The sequence below is a fragment of the Somniosus microcephalus genome, chromosome 21 (assembly GCF_052327205.1).
Source record: "Somniosus microcephalus isolate GS21.2 chromosome 21, FLI_Smic_1.0, whole genome shotgun sequence".
Lineage (NCBI taxonomy): Eukaryota > Metazoa > Chordata > Chondrichthyes > Squaliformes > Somniosidae > Somniosus > Somniosus microcephalus.
In genome coordinates, this window is record NC_141007.1 from 52,095,856 (window position 1) to 52,116,985 (window position 21,130).

The window sequence follows — 21,130 nt, forward strand, 5'->3', positions numbered from 1 at the left end:
TGTGACTTGGAGGGGAAATTGGAGGTGGTGGTGTTCCCATGCGCCTGCTGCCCTTGTCCTTCTAGGTGGAAGAGGTCACGGGTTTGGGAGATGCTGCCGAAGAAGCCTTGGTGAGTTGCTGCAGTGCATCTTGTGGATGGTACACACTGCAGCCACGGTGCGCTGGTGGTGAAGGGAGTGAATGTTTAAGGTGGTGGATGGGGTGCCAATCAAGCAGTCTTCTTTGTCCTGGATGGTGTCGAGCTTCGAGTGTTGTTGGAGCTGCACTCATCCAGGCAAGTGGAGAGTATTCCATCACACTCCTTACTTGTGCCTTGTAGATGGTGGAAAGGCTTTGGGGAGTCAGGAGGTGAGACACTCGCTGCAGAATACCTAGCCTCTGACCTGCTCTTGTTGCCACAGTATTTATGTGACTGGTCCAGCTAAGTTTCTGGTCAATGGTGACCCCCCCAGGATATTTATGGTGGGGGATTTGCCGATGGCAATACAGTTGAATGTCAAGGGGCGGTGGTTAGACTCTCGCTTGTTGGAGATAGTCATTGCCTGACACTTGTGTGGCGCGAATGCTACCTGCCACTTATCAGCCCAAGCCTGAACGTCATCCAGGTCTTGTTGCATGCGGGCATAGATTGCTTCATTATCTGAGGAGTTGCGAATGGCACTGAACGCTGCGCAGTCATCAGCGAACATCCCCACTTCTGAAAGGAAATGCTAAATATAAATTAAAAGTGTAAAAAAAGTTCCACTTGGCATGTCACAGTTTCATCTGTATTTTCGTTATATTACTATACAGATATAAAATTCTGCTGACTGCACAACTAACCGGGACAGCAGTACAAACATAAGCATATGGTTATGTTTACCCCAGAGGAATTTTATTCAAATTTATTTATGATCAAATCCGCACACACTTCATAAAATCAGGATAAGCAACTTTCTGGCAAATTATAATAAGTTCCAATTTGTTCCTGATTAAACTCAGTTCTGAAGAGTGACTTATCTGGTTAAGTCTGAACGAATAAGCTGTTTAGAGCAAAATAACTTATCAGGAATTTGTGCTGAAATACTACCAGGTATTTTAACCACCTGATTTTTAATGTACTGGAATTTAAAAAAAAATGTAATCTGCTGCTTCCTGTTATTGGTTTTAACTTACTGTAGTTTGGTGAGTTACACAGAGGTCGACTGTATAATTTAATTTGTAAATATGATAAGGCATGTCATCTCAATAAAAAGCTCCCACTATTAAGACTGTAGAGTTAAAATTATTCAGTTAACAGGATCGAATACAATGTGTGAAAACAGGAACATGTTCGGATTTTCAATTTCAGGCCACTTACTAGAAACAGCATATTTATTCACCAGGTAGTCACCTATGTGTGGGATACTTTGCAAAGAAATCTGATCATAAGCAACTACCTTGTCCGATTTGATATTAAATTAATAAATAAAAAAAGCAGTAGAAAATTCAGCTGCAAAAGAATACTTGACTGTCGTAGGCATGGATATTCTTGCCATGGAGGGAGTGCAGCGAAGATTCACCAGACTGATACCTGGGATGGCAGGAATGACGTAGGAGGAGAGATTGGGTCGATTAGGCTTATATTCGCTAGAGTTTAGAAGAATGAGAGGGGATCTCATTGAAACTTATAAAATTCTAACAGGACTAGACAGACTAGATGCAGGAAGGCTGTTCCCAATGGCGGGGGAGTCCAGAACCAGGGGTCACAGTCTAAGGATAAGGGATAAGCCATTTAGGACTGAGATGAGGAGGAATTTCTTCACCCAGAGAGTGGTGAACCTGTGGAATTCTCTACCACAGAAGACAGTTGAGGCCAATTCATTAAATATATTCAAGAAGGAGTTAGATATATTTCTTAAGGCTAAGGGGATCAAGGGATATGAGGAGAAAGCAGGGACAGGGTACTGAATTTGGATGATCAGCCATGATCGTATTGAATGGCGGAGCAGGATCGAGGGGCCGAATGGCCTACTCCTGCTCCTATCTTCTATGTTTCTATGTGCGCCAGGCTCATAGTCAGCAAGTTAAAGTATATTTTCACTTACTAAGGGGCCTGATGGATTCAAAATTCCATATGTTGGTAGCACCCTCGCCTCTGAGTCAGAAGGTTGTGGGTTCAAGTCCCACTCCAGAGACTTGAGCACAAAAATGCAGGTTGATACTCCAGTGCAGTGCTGAGGGAGTGCTGCACTGTCGGAGGGGCCGTCTTTTGGAGGAGACGTTAAACCGAGGCCCCGTCTGCTCTCTCTCAGGTGGACGTAAAAATCACATGGCACTATTTCAAAGAACATCAGGGGAGTTATCCCCGGTGTCCTGGCCAATATTTATCCCTCAATCAACATAACAAAGACAGATTATCTGGTCATTATCACATTGCTGTTTGTGGGAGCTTGATGTGCACAAATTGGCTGCCATGTTTCCTACATTACAACAGTGACTACATTTCAAGAGTACCTCATTGGCTGTAAAGCGCTTTGGGACGTCCGGTGGAAGTGAAAGGCGCTATAGAAATGCAAGTCTTTCTTTCTTTATGTGCCTCCTTCTTGAGCTTGTATATAAAAACTAGCTTTGGGCTCATTAAAATCAAATTACAAATGATGTTTTATCAAAAATACTGCAAGTGATTTTAGCGCCAGCCTGTATACTTTCTGATATCCCCCTCTATACGCTGACTCCAAGCACTCACCAGCCTCTATACGCTGACTCCAAGTACTCACCAGCCTGTACGCTGACTCCAAGCACTCACAGACCAGTGCCGATAATCTCTGACTGAAGTTGCTTGCATATTTTAACAATCTTTGAATTCGGATATGGTTTTTTTGAAAAACGACAGTGATCACACTTTGCTGTTAAGCTCCCTCTCCCCTGTACATAGGGATTTGGGAATTAAAGCATAATAATATTGGGGTAGAGTTTTTGCTTTGGGGGCAATCAATGATTCTGGTGCAAATTGTGCTAGATTCCCCCCTCTCTCCAGAGTTTCCACTCAAACTCATTTGCATATCACTGAACGCAACATCGGCCATGAACCAGCGCAATCAGGCAGCGTTTTAAATTTAAAAAAAATTGCTTTAAAAAATATATTTTGATGTATTTGATGTAATGGAGTACGGTAGCATAGTGGTTATGTCACTGGGCTAGTAATCCAGAGGCCTGGGCTAATGATCCGGAGACATGAGTTGAAATCCCAGCATGGCAGCTGGGGAATTTAAATTCAGTTAATTAAATAAATCTGGAATTAAAAAAAGAGGCTAGTGTCAGTAATGGTGACCATAAAACTACCGGATTGTCGTAAAAACCCATCTGGTTCACTAATGTCCTTTAGGGAAGGAAACCTGCCGTCCTTATCCGGTCTGGCCTATACGTGACTCCAGACCTACAGCAATATGCCCTCCCAAATCACTACGACAAAGTCAGCGCTGTGGGAGTACCTTCACCACACGGACTGCAGCGGTTCAAGGCGGCAGCTCACCACCACCTTCTCAGGGGCAATTAGGGATGGGCAATAAATGCTGGCCTTGCCAGCAATGCCCACATCCCAGGAATGAATGCGCTGAACACAATTTGTGCTTAAAACTCCCCAATCTTTTGTGCCGGTTACGTCGCTGTCAGATGAATTGTGCCGGAGAAAAACAGCGCAATCGAGCGGAAACTCCAGGCCTAAAAATGAACCTATTAATTTTCATGCAGGCAGTTACCAATTTTTATTGCCATTTCCGGTAACTGATAATTCAAACTGTTTTTACAAAAAAAAGTAACTTTCTGTCCTCAAGTTCTCTCTGTATTATTCGACCAGACGAGCTCTGCCCTGGCCATTACCTGTGCTGTTCTGTAACTGTCTGCTGAGGTGAGTGAGAGGACTGCCTATTTAATTACCTCCAATCCCTCCTCCCATGGAACTCTTCTGATGACAGATCATCTACCTGAAACGTTAACTCTGTTTCTGTCTCCACAGATGCTGCCTGACCTGCTGAGTGTTTTCAGCACTTTCTGTTTTTATTTCAGATTTCCAGCATCCGCGGTATTTTGCTTTTGCCATTGTCTTTGGGTGATGGTCTGGCAAAGACCAAAAACTCAAAACTCAGCCTATAAAAGATCCTGGATGCAAAACCCATGGTGCTGTATCATGGAGTCATTTATATCTTTATAGCAACTGTATTAATTGATAGCTATCTGTGTAATATAAATGCTCAAGATTCATTACATTTTACTCCAAAAAGATCACAGCCAATTTACATGTTCTGGACTTTAAAGGATTCAGTCTTTAAGCTTAATATTCTCTGGCATCCCCATGTGACTCCTGTCCATTAGATGCAGCAGGGATTACAATTTACAAAGCGGTTAATACACATACTGAATAGAGAACCCCTTTAAATCAATCAAAAAATTAATTTCCCCTGCTTTCTCTCCCCCCTAGGGAGGAGACGTGCTGTCCCAAGTTATTGAGCGCAGGTAGCTCGCATTACTCAAGCTGGTTCCCTCGGGCTGCCTTCTGTCCTCTGCTGCCTGCCACGAGTGTAGAGGTGTCTATCCTTTACTTTCTGACACTAGGCTCCATTTTTGTTTGGTTGTTAATGAGTAGAGATTGAGGGGAGCACCCAGGCTAATGAGTCTCAAGTTCCTTCTTTATGTAAGATTGTGTGGACTGAATCAGATGCCAAGTAGACAGTAGGAGAGAGGAATAGACATATAATTGCTTTCTGGAGAGAAGGTGCCAAAATAATCAAACAGAAACCAAAAGGTTAACTGTGTCGAATTGAAGAAGATGAACTTGTTTAATGTGGGAGTCAACACTTCATTTAACTGTAACGTGTTTGATCATGGCTCAAACAAAAAGGAAAAAAAAGTCAGATTTTTGTTCCCTATTTAGTTTCTTAAATCCTAGCCTCCCACACCTTCCCTTTATATATTTAGCAATCAGACACATAACATTTTAAAGCCTGTCCTCCAGTGAGCTGCCAGCTTTTCTAATGCAATCATCATTCAGCACACACAATCGTACTCAAAGTGGACTTTCCTTTTAACAATTTCACACTATGAATATCTGATTTTATGGGCACTGTACATTTAATATTGCAGCTGAACTGGAAAAGAAAGTTAAGAAAATACATACGCTACAAGATCCACAAAGATTCTCAAAAGGGGATGAGTTGTTGATGGAAGGTGTTAATTGTCATTTTCTGTGGTTCTCATGAGGACCAGGTATTGGTTATCCTTTTAGCCTAAGGCGAATTTATTTCATAAAACAAGTGTAACAAATAAAATGTATTTTTCTCCTTCCCCCGCGATTTGTAAATTATTTTCACACCTCATTTGATCTCATTGTGCCATGCACTCTTCCCGATCTAAAAGGTCCGTTTCCAAGCATCTGCCAGTTTACCTCTCTGAGTGGATACAGGTGCACTCTATGGGTAGGTCACTCTCTGAGTGGGTACAGATGCTCTCTGTGGGTAGGTCACTCTCTGAGTGGGTACAGATGCTCTCTATGGGTAGGTCACTCTCTGAGTGGATACAGGTGCTCTCTATGGGTAGGTCACTCTCTGAGTGGGTACAGATGCTCTCTATGGGTAGGTCACTCTCTGAGTGGGTACAGGTGCACTCTATGGGTAGGTCACTCTCTGAGTGGGTACAGGTGCTCTCTATGGGTAGGTCACTCTCTGAGTGGGTACAGGTGCACTCTATGGGTAGGTCACTCTCTGAGTGGATACAGGTGCACTCTATAGGTAGGTCACTCTCTGAGTGGGTACAGGTGTGCTCTATGGGTAGGCCACTCTCTGGCTTCCACCTGCTCCCTCTGCTTAATGACTTCCCCAAAAGCCTAACTGAGGTTAAGGCCTCACTTTATGGGAAATGGAAAATAACAGATGTTTGGCAGTAAGTTATGAGACAGTAACTCAACTTCGTGGTCTTTTGACGCCATGAACTGCTTAAACTGTTTATTAACTAAAAATTAAGATTATAGTACAGCCTTAAACTGACTGACACTTGAGCCTAGAAATTCGGTTGTTAGTGCCGGCGATTAGCGCCTAATGAGTCCGAAATGTGGGGCGTTACCCAATGTTTGGGCGGGCGCAATGAAGATAGCGACACCTCCCACATTGACTATACATTTAACGCCTGCGCTAACTGTTAGTGCACACCCACGTGCGCAGGCAGATCATGACGTCATTTCAGTGTGCAATGCCTTTTAGGCGCCCCTGACCGGATATTCGGTGGCGCCCGGAACCTTTCCGCCTAGCGCTATTAGTGACAGTTCGATGGAACGTTACCAGGCCCTTCTCGGAGTCGGGGGGCGCTATTTAAAGGGGACAGCTCTAGTATAAAAGCTGCAGCCACTTGGCCTGTTCATTGTGATCGTTGCTGGAGAGAGTTGGTGAGCTACTGTTGAGCAGATTTTTTTGGATTTAGCCTTAGAATACCTGGGACCTTCAGACCTGTCCGGAGCAGTTGGAGCGCTACACCTAACAGCGTTTTGCCTGACTGGCATCGGAATGGGAGCTGCTTTGGAGGGCCACGTCCTCATGGCCGGACACTTTGAAGGGGCACAGAGACGGCAGGAGAGGGGGCCGGGATTGGCCAGAAGGAGGAGGGGCAATGGAGGTCAGCCAATCCGAGGGTACGCTGCGAGGGTATTCAGGCAGCAGATTGACGTGCCTCAATAACTTCAAGACTCAAAGTTAGCAGAATAAAACAAGGCTTTTATTAGCAAAGAAAAGATGCCGGTGGCTGCACCTAGCTTGCTGCTGTTCTACTGCAGGACAAGCCTGGACTTGTCTTAAGTAGGGCCAGGTATGGGCGGAGCCGACACACAAAGGGGGCGGTGCCCTATACACAATACAAGGTACAAACACCGGAGCAGGCAATACAATATATACAGTTAACTACAGAGTCTGATGAATGACATATTTCATCACACAGGTGTCATACCTTGCCATGTCGGAGGAGCAGTGTGTTCGAAGGCTCCGATTCGGGAAGGAGGTTGTAACTGAGCTGTGCCACCTGCTTGCTGAGGATCTGCAGCCGCATCTACGGTGCAGGACCTCTCTGTCGGTGGCCGTCAAAGTGACTGTTGCCCTCAATTTCTATGCCAGCGGATCCTTTCAGTCAGCCACCGGGGACATTGCGAATATCTCTCAGTTTGCAGTCCATTGTTGCATCCGGCAAGTGACAGCTGCCCTTTATAGAAGAAGGCGTCAATTCATCACCTTCCCTCTGACCCTGGAGAAGCAGGCAGAGCGCGCGCAGGGCTTCGCTGCTATTGCGGACTTCCCCATGGTGCAGGGGGCGATTGATTGCACAGACGTGGCTTTGCAGGCGCCATTACTGAATCCTGAGGACTTCCGCAACCGCAAGGGGTTCCACTCCCTCAATGTGCAGCTGGTCTGTGACCACCGCCAAATGATCATGGCAGTCAACGCCCAATTCCCAGGGAGCAGCCACGATGCGTTCATCCTGTGGCAGACCTCAGTTTGTGACCTTTTTGAGGGGCCGGCTCACCCACGAGGCTGGCTTCTTGGGGACAAGGGCTATCCTCTCTGCCCATGGCTCATGACACCACTCCGTTTGGCCGCCACCCCAGCAGAAGAGCTGTACAACAGCAGCCATCAGGTGACCAGGAACATTGTGGAGCACACTATTGGTGTGCTCAAACAGCGTTTCCGCTGTTTAGACCATTCGGGGGGAGCCCTGCAGTACTTGCCGGAGCAAGTGGGTCACATCGTCGTCGTCTGCTGCATGCTCCACAACTTGGCCATTCGACGCACCCAGCCAATGCCAGCTGTCCCTCAAGGTCCAGCAGAGCAGGCGGATGAGGAGGAGGAGGAGGACGAGCAGGCGGACGAGGAGGAGGAGGAGGAGCATGCAGACAAGGAGGAGGAGGAGGAGGAGGAGGAGGAGGAAGATGGGAGGGCTCCTGAAAGTGGAAGGGCCATCCGTCAGAGGCTCATCAGGACTCGGTTCGAGGCCCCTCTGACGGAATGATGGGTGTCATTCGTCCTGCGCACTTCGGATCTTTCAAAGCCTCTGAAGGCCAGCATGACTGTAAATAGTAACGTGTACCATTGCAAATTAAAACTTTTCTTTATTGTCAAAAAAGTCCTTCCTTCCAGCATAACAACGTCATGTCAACAGAAACCATAACTAACAAAATAACAGTTAACTCTTCGGCAAAGCCGCAAAACTAAACAAACCATTTCCAACAATCACAACAGGTGAAGGAGTCCTTGAATTTGGCCAAAGAAACGTCTCAGCACCTCCCTCTCCTGCTGGCCCCTTGATGGAGAACGACTTCTCTTTCGCGGTCGGCCCCTTCCCTCCCTGCTGCTCCTACGTAATTGAACCCCAGTGGCGGGGTCAAGGCTGGGGGACACCTGCTGACTGTGTGGAAGCGCAGAAGCCCCTGAGGGACGGCCTGGACGACCTCTGGTCTTGGAGGGTGCGGAGGCTGGCTGCTTGATCTGGGCATGGCTGGAAGCAGTGTGCCCTGCAGGTGGTGGCAGCTGCACTGCAGACGTACCAGCGGTGGCATGAGCAATGGTCACCTGCCGAGAGAGGACACCTGCACCATGGTCGGACGACACACTGGCTCTCTGAGGGGACCAGTTCGGCTCATCCGCCACAATCGACTGCTCCACTGATTCCTGGCCTCGTATGGTACTGGAAGGGCCCGGGGTGATCCTAGCTGATGCAGATAGGGTGGCTGCAGTGAGAGTTCGCGTTGCCTCAATCTGGGTGTGAACGAGGCCAGCAAGTGACTGCGTGGCAGCAGTGAGGACCTGTGTGGCAGGTGCCAGTGCTTCGGAGAAGCCCTGGACAGTTCTTTCCATTGCTTCGGACAAGGCCGGAGCAGTCCGTTCCACTGCCTCGGACAAGCCCTGGACAGACCTTTCCAGGGATTGTCCGAAGCTCTGAACAGTCCTTTCCATAGCAGCCTCGAAGCCCTGGACAGTCCTCTCCATTGCTGCCCCGAAGCCCTGGACAGTCCTCTCCATTGCTGCTCCAAAGTCCAGCACGCTCTTTGCCAGTGTTTCTATCGACTGAGGCATCCTCCCCACTGCAGCCATCAGCTCAGCGTGCCTGAGCCGGGCCTGGGTGCTCATTTCAGCCAGGCTACGCACCTCCTCTGCACTCTGTGCAGCAGTCATCGCTCCCTGCCTTGCCCTCCGGGGAGCCGGTGGCCGAACTTGCCTACCCCCTCGCGTTGCTGCTGGCCGCTTGTTCCGGCAACTGGCTCATCATCAGAGCACCCCCCCCTCCCCTCCAGGGAACTACTATCCCCAGTCTGCAGATGTGTAGGCTCCCCTGAGGCTGGAACGGATGCTCCGGCTTCCTCCTGATCCTCGCCTCCGGAGGCGCTGGCACTGGCAGCTTCAGGGCGCCGATCCCGAGTTGGTGATGCAGCATCTGAAAGCAGGGAGGTCGAAGAGTGGCTTTAGCAAAAGGACAGGTTGGCAGCAAGGCATGCCAGATTGCAGCAAGGCTCTGACATGGCTGCACACTGAGAAAGCATGCTGGCGGGGGGACCAAGTGGAAGGAGACAGCTGAAAAAGGTGAGAGCCTTACCCTCACTGTCGACAATGGGGTCGGTAGCTGCAGTGGTAACAGGACCACTCAGACGTCCTCCAAGAATCTGGTGCACTCTCTCCTCGAGATCCGTGAGAGTGACCACTTGTGGAGGTCCGCCATTGGTTCGAAGCTGGTCCTTGCGGATCGTCGCCAGCTTGGACTGCAGGGGAAAGAAGGGGAAGCTCTGTTACATGATGCCCTGAGTGATCATCTCATGCCCCCCATGGTGCAAGAGCCCTTACATGATGCCTTGAGTCAAATGTGCATGTGTGTGCCCAGAAAGGGCCATGGGTGCTTGCTGACAGATGGCCATTGGGGCATCATGGCTACAGGGTGCGCGAAGTCAGGTGCAGATGGAGGGAATCAGAGGTTTGCATAAACAACACACCCTAATGACCCGAGTGAGGTCGTTGAATTTCTTCCTGCACTGAACAGGGCTCCTGGTCGCTATGCTGCTGGAGTTGACCCTCTGACAAACCTCCCTCCAAGCTCGGCGGTACTCCTTTTGATTCGGCCTCCTGCGATTGTCAGGATAGAGAACATCTCGACGGCGCTCCACTGCGGACACCAACTGCTCCAGAGCCTCAGTGCTGAAGCGCTCTGCTCTCTGTCTCACCTTCTCCATCTTGACCAAGTTTTTTGCGCCAGAGAAGGGCGAGCGCCGATTCTGAGGCCTACAGGGCGATGAGTGTGGAAGCTGAGGCTGACTGACCCACCCCTTTAAGAGCCGGCCGGCGCCTGGAAGTCTCGTGGTTATCGGTAATTGAGATCACCTGTGCTGCGCCCGTCCGCGCCGATATTGGGTAGCGCCGGAAGTTTTGCGCCTTAGGAGGCCCGTGCAACGTCTGAATTCGCGCCTCAATCCCCTTTGGGGGCGATGCAACCCAATATCACGCCAGGCGGCGATAAGTTTCGTCTGGCTATAAACTTTGCGCAGCGCCATTTCTAACGCCTCAAACGGGGCTATACCCAATTTCTAGGCCTTTATATTTATTGTCAGTAATTTGTTACCTGTTCATTTTTAGAATTGTTGTGTGATGGGTTTCTGTGTAATGTACAAGAGGTGACAGGTCAATCGGATGGTGACATGGAAGATGTGGGTTATGGTATCATAAGGAACGCTATAGTAATTTCAAATGTTTTTTCTCCATTTGTTTTTCTAGCAGAATACAAGAAAATAATCCATACATTATAGATTTGGAGAGACAAATATTGGCCAGGACACTGGGAGAACTGCTCTTCCTGGGAAAAGGGCCACGGGGTCTTTTACGCCCACCTGAGGGCAGGCAGGGCCTCGGTTTAACATCTCATCTGAAAGACGGCACCTCAAGCAGTGCAGCGCTCCTCGAGTCCTGCACTGAAGCATCAGCCTAGATTATATGCTTAAGGCTCTGGGGCGGGGCGGGGCGTGAACCCACACCCACAGCCTTCTGACTCAGAGGCAAGAGTGGTACCACTGAGCCACAGCTGACACCTGAAGCGGCATCCCTTGAAGCGGGAGGGAGAAACCAGAAGCAGTATCTGCGGAAGAAAGAGACAAGAGGCCAGTAGCACTTGCGGGGGGGGGGGGGGGGGGAGGGGGTTGGAAAATAGAAGCCAGCAGCAGCATTTATGGAGGGAGGATAAGCCAACAGCAGCACTTGGGAAGTGGGGAGGGTGGGCGGGGGTGCTGGAAGAAGCTGGCAGCATGTTGATGAGCACAGAAGGGAAAGAGAATATCCAGCAGCAGCACGGGGTGGGGGTGTGAGTGAGGCAGGGAAGGAACAAAAGCTCAAAGCAGCATTGGAAAGAAGGGAAAGACAGAGAGAGAAGTCAGCACATTGTTGGGAGAGAAGAGAAACTGGACAAAGAGAAGCTTTGGAGAGGGGGAAATGGAGTTGGGAGAACCTAGGATGGGGAAAAGGAAGCCGGGAGCGGGGCTTTGAAGAAGCTGGCTCTGGTTGGTTTGTTGAAAACCCAATGAACCTAGATTTTTAATCTTAAGAAAAGGATTAAACAATCAAATTGAATTACAAAAGTATTGAAGTTAACCAAAATTAATCACTTGTAAAAATTCAAATTGTTCCAAGGGATGTATACCCCAAACATCCCTAGAAGTACAGTTAGGTGGTGGACAACATTTGGAAGGACCATTACAATTCTAAATTCACTGCCTACAGCCCTGACTGGAACAATGCTGTGGAAATACGGCTGGGTTTGAATCTCAATTTGCTAATAGGCATTTAAAAAAAAGAGAATTGAAACTTTTTCCTCCCAGTAATAGATCATCTCCTGGTACTTCGTCACAAATCTTCTAAAATATAAAAAAGAAAATCACCAAAAATGACAACTGGAGAAGTTTTCAATAACATTTAGCAAAAGGTCCCTTCTTTTTTAGATGGAAAAAACACAATGCCACGTCTTCTGTTGATTCTAAAATACTGGAAAATGTAGCAAAAAAATAAAAACATATTCTGGCAGGCGGGGCATGTCTGCACATACAGTTAGAAAATAAATCTTGTGCCTTCAATACTTGCATTCCCTTTTATGCTATCAGGTACTTAAAGTGAAGACTTGTTGGGCATACCCACATCTTAAAATTACTAGCTGCACCTTCAGGGTAATTACTTGCTTTTACATCTCTTATCTTTTATTCAAGGCTGTTTATGAGTTGCTTGCATTTGGGGGGCTGTCAACCTGTGCTGGTTTCCAGATTGACATATATGCTTGGTTGAGTCTTCATTAAATTTTCCTCAGGTTAGAAGGAACATTAATGGATGATTCTTCTGTACATCATAGTTATGAAATACTTAACAAGGAACAAATGATGTCTTTGGATAGGGTGAACTTTGGCTGTCGCAGATTTGGCTGAACAACTCTTAAATACTAAACTGTTATGTCAGCCTGTGGAGATTTACTGCAAATTAAATTCTGCAGGAAGCTGACAGGATCATCTGAAATCTGGAGACCCGCTCAGAGCACTTTAAAATTCATAACTTAGCAAAGAGTACGAGGTCCAAGGGACGGGCAGGAATTCTTCACCTCATTTTGTGCTTTGAGATTAGTCAGCCAAGGGCTAAAGTAAATGTCACAGCAACTGAACTGCAGTCAACCTGGTTGGTTAAGAAGCCAAAATAATGCTGCGTCTATGCAATCAATTTGAAATTCGACAGTGTAGCACCACGACATTAATAAAATATTTGCACTGATTACTACCTAGATCACTATTCTTTTCATTTCCAAAGGATTTCGTTCAAAAGGCAAATAATTAATTCTCAAGTCACTTTCATTGTAACCAGATGACAAGGAAAACAAATGAATGTGTAAAAAAACCAAACTATGGAATATATTTCTCTCCTCTTACCTCACCATTTTCTAGAACATGGTGCTGTCCTCCATCAATGATTGATTTTTTAAAAGGGTAATATACTTGCCTTGGCACATCTATGTAGTTTTGCCTCTGGTCTAAATGAGGTGTTAGCAGGGACAACTGCAGAACAAGGTATTTTCACACATACCTATCCCAGTGTGAGAGAAGGGACAGAATGATGGCTTTTACATCCTCCAAACAGCTGTCCCACTTTCACTGCCATGAAGTTTCCTGCCCATATAAAAACCCTTCACGAATGCAATGAGAAGAAATGTTTAAAAAAAATGAAAAATAGAAGCACATTGCAATCCAGTCCCAGTAAAGCACATTGAATGCTGCCTTTTAGACTGCATTCTCTCACACTAATCTTCAATCATTTTGTTTTACATTAACACCTTCTACATGGCTGGACCTCCTAAAAGGGGCAGGCCTATAATTTTGTAAAGTAAACCTGGGAAACACAGCTACAGAACAGCCACAGTAAGAACAATACAAAACCACAAGGCCAATGAAAGAAGCTAAATCTTCAACACTCCCTTTCTCCTGATCTGTCAATTTTAGGCCAGTTTCATTTAGTTCAAATTCCTTTTGCCTTGCACCATCATCCCTTTTGTCTCTTAATCTCTCCTGCCTTCCATCCTATCACAGGCCTTCCCCTTTGTTCTTTCCTCCCCTCCCCTCTTTCCCTGCCCCTACACCTGCTTAAAACCCTGTTCCATCTCCAGCTTTTTCCAGTTCTGACGAAGGGTCATCGACCTAAAACGTTAACTCTGTTTCTCTCTCCACAGATGCTGCCTGACCGGCTGAGTATTTCCAGCATTTGCTGTTTTTATTTCAGATTTCCAGCATCCGCAGTATTTTGCTTTTGCATGAAAAGAGGGAACTGTGCTAACTTACAAGTGACTTTAAATTTGTAAACAAAAATTAGTTGAACAGGTGCATAAAACTAGATGCCTTTGGGAGTACTTGGCTCAATCCTGTCTGTCAGTAATTGCTTAGTATTCCACCTAGAGAGTTAAGCTCTTGCCTAAGGATGAACTGATTACTCATTATCCATAATCACTGGTCTGCTGCCAAATTCCCTGTTCCTCACCTATAACGTACTGGTGGGAAGCTGACCTCTTTAATTAACACAGCTCGGGGTTCTGAAATGTCTCATTACACTGCTTATTGATTTATAGTCAAACCACCACAAATGGCACTATGAACTATTGGAGGCTATATGAACACATCCGCTTGAAACAAAAGGATAGAAATGACTTAAAGTATATGAGGATAACAGAAATTTCATATAAATTATTAATCCTCTCGCCCAGACAGTATGATGCTAAAAATAAGCTGATTATGTATTTCATGTAAATACAATTTATGCAAAAAGATTAAGAGATCATGGAGGTGATCCTGATGACATTATATTATAAACCAGCATCTCTAAAAGGCCCACTGTCACTCAATAAAATATTTATACATTATTCAGTGATTGGAACTCATATTTTTTTTAAAAGTCGTTATCCAATAATTACTATCTTGCATACACAGACCGAGTACACAGATATTAATGCAAGGTTGTTTAATGATGAATGTGAGCACCACCTGTTGATAGCAGATTCATTCCGTACTCTGTGTTTAGTAGTGAATTGTTGCATTAAGTGCCACTTGGCATTGACTTTTTTTTTTAAGCACAACATTCAGTGTTTTCATTCATCACATGGCATATTGATTAAGACTGACCTGAGGTGATGTTTTATTGTATGATTCTTGACCCATTCTTGACGTGAGCTTTTGTATAGCATACTATGATTTTAGCATTGTGGAGGTGTTGTGCCCATTTCTGAAATACCTCTCATCATCATGTAACTTATTGATGAATTCTTACTATTCATAACTTAATTTCAGTCTCTGTGTCACTTACTTTCCACAGTCAAGGTAATGGGCTGGCTGGTTTTGTTCTCTCCATTTTTGTCATTTACCGCCTGCACATAGTACCTTCCTGTGTCAGGGGCCACTGTCGACAGGATGACGAGTGTGTTTTCCATTGTAATAGCTCTGTGGGGACAAAGCGGGGAGAAATGAAAATAGGGAAGGCTTGCAAAAAATGGAATCTGCCCATGTTGTCTTTCAAGACTGCAATGCTCTTTGTGTACATAATGGTCTGGAGTCAAAGAGACATAATCCCTGTGGAATTTGTAGGTTTAACAACTCTTGAGTGTGGTCTATAACACCAACCAAGGTTTCTGGTAATTGGAAGTGAACATCTCCAATCAGAGTTTCTTCATTAAGGTGAAAGTCCCACAATGATGCTTTGATATGTTTGTGTCTCACTGAAGTCTGGTAGTTTGTGCTAACAGCTCCAGTCCAGATAGTCTTCACAAGGAAGTTACCATCACATGAGGAACCAAACTTGATGAAAATAACACAAAGCAAGATTACGTTACTGTTTAACTTTATTTTGGTTAAAAAAATAAAAGGTTCAATCTTAAACACCTAACTACCACACCAAGATTTTTTTCTGCTTGGGTCAGAATTTCTACAAACCGCAGAGAAAATGATCACATTTGCAAAATTTTATACCATTTCTCATTTAATTGTTCATTTAGTATCTTAGTATATTCGAACATATTCAGTATAATACTAAACAAAAATATCTATACCAAATGTGATTAGAGTTCTGATAAATGTTGCTGTGTCTAGTTCACATGGATATAGATTTCCCACATGCTGTGCTCAGCATTAAAAGTTAGATCATTAAGGAACAATTTATCTGGGATCAGAACTTATTATTTAATGGTATATTGTGCAGAGCTTGTTGTTGAAGTTAGGCTGATTGTTGGCAGGACACAATCTGTTCATGCCGTAAGATAAATGAGGGGATACTGCAGGGCCACCTACATCCACACGAGGAAGTGGTTTTCCGTGGTGCCTCCAGCGGTAGTAGCATTGGAACTGTAATATGAGCACTGACTTCAGTAGCACAGACTGGCTACTTTACTTGCATGTGACTTCCTGCTCATTGGCCTGTATGACCCAATCATCAGGGAAGGTCTGGTGGCCAGAAAGAGAAAGCCTCAACCAAATGCTCGATCGTAGCTAAGGCTACGACAGACGTGGTTGTATTTGAGTGGTTCTATAATATATATAATGTATTATACTTGGATGAGCAATTCTGTATAATTGGAGTAAGTGGATGCATTGAGGTATGTTTTCCTTTGCCTTTGTAAACAGCAGATGGACTGGTGCCAGACCGCAGTGAGGTCCAGTTGAGAAGCTGACAATATAACAATGGGCCAATTCCTTGTGGCTAATCCGATAATGTAATAACTGCTTCCTTTTTGAAGTGGTTCTACAGTTTAGATATTAATCTGTTGGAACAATTTCAAAACTTTATTTCAATTGCTTCTGAAAACCAAATTGTATGACAATCTGATTCAAATGATCAATTTACCAAATTTCATCCAAGTTACCAAGATATTATAGTTAGTATATCAGAGTAAATCCTCCATACCTGGCAATATGTGCAGCCTCGGGAGCGTTCCAATCAGCAGGTCACTGTAATTCGTATAGTCACAGTATTTTATTCAGCTATACTGCTCATTTTGGGCCCTGTGATGTATATACTTTTGCATAATGCTATAAATGTAATTAATGTCTGTTAATGTAACTTAAATTAGCTGAGCTCTGAATTTCGGAAAAATGTCAATCATTAAATGTAATTAACTGACTCCTGAAAACGTTCATCAGAAATGTGGAATGATTTCTGTATAAAAGAGTTCTGCTGCATATCAAAAGAATGGTGTGAGATTTTTTAGATTGGAAATGGGGGTGGGAAGGAGCTTGGGTAATTACATGAGGACTAATTACCGTTTAAAAACTTCAATTTAATAATCTTTAATTGTCTATTTAAAATCAGCAGAACTAGGCTCTTCAGAGTATTACAGTGATGTGCAGTGATTATCATACCACTTAATATAACTTTGTTTATTATAGAACTTAAAATAAAACCATTTATTAGGCACAGACTAAGCAAATTTAGCACGAACATGCATCTACACTTTTTACACCTCATCTAAATGTGAGGCACTTTCATATTTGCAGAGTGCTGCTGATGCAACCGTTACCGTTCCAGTGGCAATGGAGACCCGTTTTTCATGAACCTTGCAAGGTGTTGCTAGGTTCACTGGGTCCACTTCTGGCAGCTAACAATGAGGCTCACATCATGATAGCAGTAGCCAAATGCCACCCAGTTGCTAAGTCCCATGTTACTGTGCTGGCTGTGTGCACAGAAAAGTAGTTCTCCACGTTCTCAATTCTGTGGCTTATTGGCAGTGGAGCCAAGTGAAGTAAGCTAAACAGGGAGAGCAGAGCACTGCAGTCGGTGCAGCTTTGCTTTTTACAAACAACATTTTTATTACAAGCAAGTAATAAAGTGCCTTGAAAGCGAATTGCTCCATCATTAGGTTCTTGACGACACATCAGCACATCAATAGTCTTACCACTGTCAAACTTGTTTTTTAGTCTATCATTTTCTCTGACTCAAGTTTTTGCACCTGTAAATTGTCTCAGAAATCTGTTTATTGGCATAATACTTGTTGATCTGGGAATAAAACATGTCTTCTACCAAACATCCACACACTTTTGTTGTCTGTCAAGGCCCTCAGTCAACACATTGGGACATTTGTTGGTTGTAAACTGGAATATCAAAGTATAGAAAACAGCTGTCTCATTCAGAAAATTACAAGCATAGAGGAGGAGAAAGAAAGCGAGAATGCGTGTGCAAAGGAAGTGTCAGATTGGTGCAGTAAGAGGTGTTCTTCTGTGGCTGGACGTACTCTCAGGTCAATGTTGGTGGTACACTGCATTCTTAGTCCGTGTTCCATATACAGGTACACTATCCCTTATCCGAAAGCCTTGGGACCAGCTGAGTTTCGGTTTTCGGAATTTTTCGGATTTCAGAAGGTATTATTATAAGACTGGGAAATTTGTATTTAATATAAACTTTAAAAGTTCAGGCTACCTCTTGCGACTGTTCCGTGTCTCATTCCCCTTCCTGCTTCTCTGGAAAGCCGGATATCGGCTGACTCCTACTAAGCTGGCCCGCAAATCAGGTCGGGTGGGGGGGGAGAAAAGAATATCGGACGGGCCACGGTTCAGGTCGGGGTCGGGGAGGTCCGGGGGGGGGGGTCGGGGTCGGGGGGGTCCGGGGTCGGGGGGGTCCGGTGGGGGTCCGGGGTCGGGGGGGGGGTCTGGGGGGGGGTCCGAGGTCGGGGGGGGGGGTCCGGGGGGTCAGGGGGGAGAAAAGAATATCGGACGGGCCGCGGTTCGGGTCGGGTCGGGGGTCAGGTCGGGTCGGGTCGGGTCGGGGTGGGGGGGAGAGAGAAAAGAATATCGGACAGGCCGCGGGTCAGGTCGGGTCGGGTCGGGGGGAGAAAAGAATATCGGACGGGCTGCTGCAGCTATCGGACTGGCCGCTGTATTGTTGGGTTCACTCTCCCGGTACCTTCTTCACACTGCCCGGCTCGGCCTGCAATCTCCTACCCAGAAGGGAACTCTGTGACCCTCTGCCCTGCTCAGCGTAAGTCATGCGCCACTCTGGTCATGTCGTGCTCACGACTTACGCTGAACGAAAAAACGTTCGGTTTTTAGAGGTTTTCGGTAGTTCGGATAAGGATGGTCTACCTGTGTATATATATCTGGAGGAATGTGAGAGGTTGCAGCCCCTCTTCCATTATTTGAAGGGGCTGCTCCTCGATTTTTGGCTGCACTTCAGTCCCACGCTCCTGATCTTTGGTCACCTGGTGCGGAGGGGAGCGGGCAGATCGGGGGGACCTCCTCATAGGACTGCTCCTGGCCAAAGTGGCCATCAACTGGTCCAGGCAGCAGGTGGTTGAGGGGGTCGTTCGGCTCGACTGTTTCTTCCGCAGCCACGTTCGCGCCCGGGTGGCCCTGGAGATGGAGCACGAGGTGTCCGCCGGCACGTTCGAGGCCTTCCGCAACCGGTGGGCACCGCAAGGACTGGAGTGCATCATCACCCCGGCCAATTACATTTTAATTTAATTTGTTATGTTTCATTTAAAGTTTTATTAGTTACAGTTTATTTGGTTTAGTGTCCGCACAAAAGAGTACACTGCATTCTGTTTGATATGTGGCACACTTGATGCTGTTTGATATGTGGCACACTTGATACTGTTTGATATGTGGCACACTTGATACTGTTTGATATGTGGCACACTTGATACTGTTTGATATGTAACACACTTGATGCTGTTTGATATGTGGCACACTTGATACTGTTTGATATGTGGCACACTTGATACTGTTTGATATGTGGCACACTTGATACTGTTTGATATGTGGCACACTTGATGCTGTTTGATATGTGGCACACTTGATACTGTTTGATATGTGGCACACTTGATGCTGTTTGATATGTGGCACACTTGATGCTGTTTGATATGTGGCACACTTGATGCTGTTTGATATGTGGCACACTTGATGCTGTTTGATATGTGGCACACTTGATACTGTTTGATATGTGGCACACTTGATACTGTTTGATATGTGGCACACTTGATACTGTTTGATATGTGGCACACTTGATACTGTTTGATATGTGGCACACTTGATACTGTTTGATATGTGGCACACTTGATACTGTTTGATATGTGGCACACTTGATACTGTTTGATATGTGGCACACTTGATACTGTTTGATATGTGGCACACTTGATACTGTTTGATATGTGGCACACTTGATACTGTTTGATATGTGGCACACTTGATACTGTTTGATATGTGGCACACTTGATACTGTTTGATATGTGGCACACTTGATACTGTTTGATATGTGGCACACTTGATACTGTTTGATATGTGGCACACTTGACCAGAGATTCTTATATTGTCACTGGATGGAACGTTCCATTTCTCAGCTTGATAGACACACACACACACACACACACACCTGCACAGCCAAATCAGCACAAAGTTGAATAATGCTATAATACTAAACAAAGCACTCAGCACTGCACAAAATATTGGATAATTTGGCCTGAAAGCAACTGCTGACACTTGCGACAGCTGTGCCCGTCTCACTCTTTTCAGACTAAAATGACAGCTCAACAAAGACAGATGTCTGCAACAGCCTGATAATTTTAATGTAAAATCCTTTTTGTCATGTTGCACCTCTTTTCTCTCTCTACAGAGTGCACTCCTGATAAGACTCAGCAATCTCCGTTTAACTGTGCAAAAAATTAAATTTGCCCAGAATCTGTTTGCCTTTATTAAAATTCTGTTTTCAGGATACCACTGCAGGTGACATCACTTCTCAAATTGCAAAGTGAATTCTAGTCAGAATTATCAGAGTCTTTTTCCATTTACCTTTATAAAACACTGGTTCGGCCTCAACTGGAGTATTGTGTCCAATTCTGGGCACCACACTTTAGGAAGGAGGTGAAGGCCTCAGAGAGGGTGCAGAAAAGATTTACAAGAATGGTTCCAGGGATGAGGGTTGTCCTCCTTAGAGCAGAGAAGGTTGAGAGGGGATTTAATAGAGGTGTTCAAAATCATGAGGGGTCTAGACAGAGTAGATGAAGAGAAACTGTTCCCATTGGCGGAAGGGCCGAGAACCAGAAGACACAGATTTAAGGTGATTGGCAGAAGAACCAAAGATGACATGAGGAAAAACTTTTTTATGTAGCGAGTGTTTATGATCTGGAATGCACTGCCTGAAAGGGTGGTGGGGGCAGATTCAATCGTGCCTTTCAAAAGGGAGTTGGATAAGTACCGGAAGGAAAAAGATTTTCAGGGCTACGGGGAAAGGGCGGGGGAGTGGGACTAGCTGAAGTGCTCTTGCAGAGAGCTGGCACGAGCTCGACGGGCCGAATGGCTTCCTTCTGTGCTGTAACCATTCTATGGTTCTATGAAACTCCTGTGAATATTAATTAAATACAATGTTACAGTAAAGTGTAAATGCATTAAATGTGATATTTATGAATCTTCTCATATTTCAGGGATGAGGGTGGAGAGCAACACAAGATAGTACAGGTAGACTACCCTTTATCCGGACTTCCGAAAACCGAAACCCTCTAAAAACCGAAGGTTTTTTCGTTCAGCGTAAGTCGTGCGTACGACTTACGCTGAACGAAAAAACCTTCGGTTTTTAGAGGGCTCCGGTTGCGGAAGTTCGGATAAAGGGTAAG

General features: G+C 45.4%; 1 protein-coding gene across 7 annotated transcripts in view; it reads right to left on the reverse strand.

Moving 5' to 3' along the window:
• The window catches only part of sdk2b (sidekick cell adhesion molecule 2b), a 1,061,066-nt gene that overhangs the window by 371,540 nt on the left and 668,396 nt on the right, over window positions 1–21,130 (reverse strand). For all 7 annotated transcript variants that reach the window (XM_085963616.1, XM_085963614.1, XM_085963610.1 and 4 more), the window contains one exon: window positions 14,848–14,981. In XM_085963616.1, coding sequence (XP_085819742.1) covers window positions 14,848–14,981 — 134 coding nt within the window. The remainder of the gene's footprint in view (window positions 1–14,847; window positions 14,982–21,130) is intronic.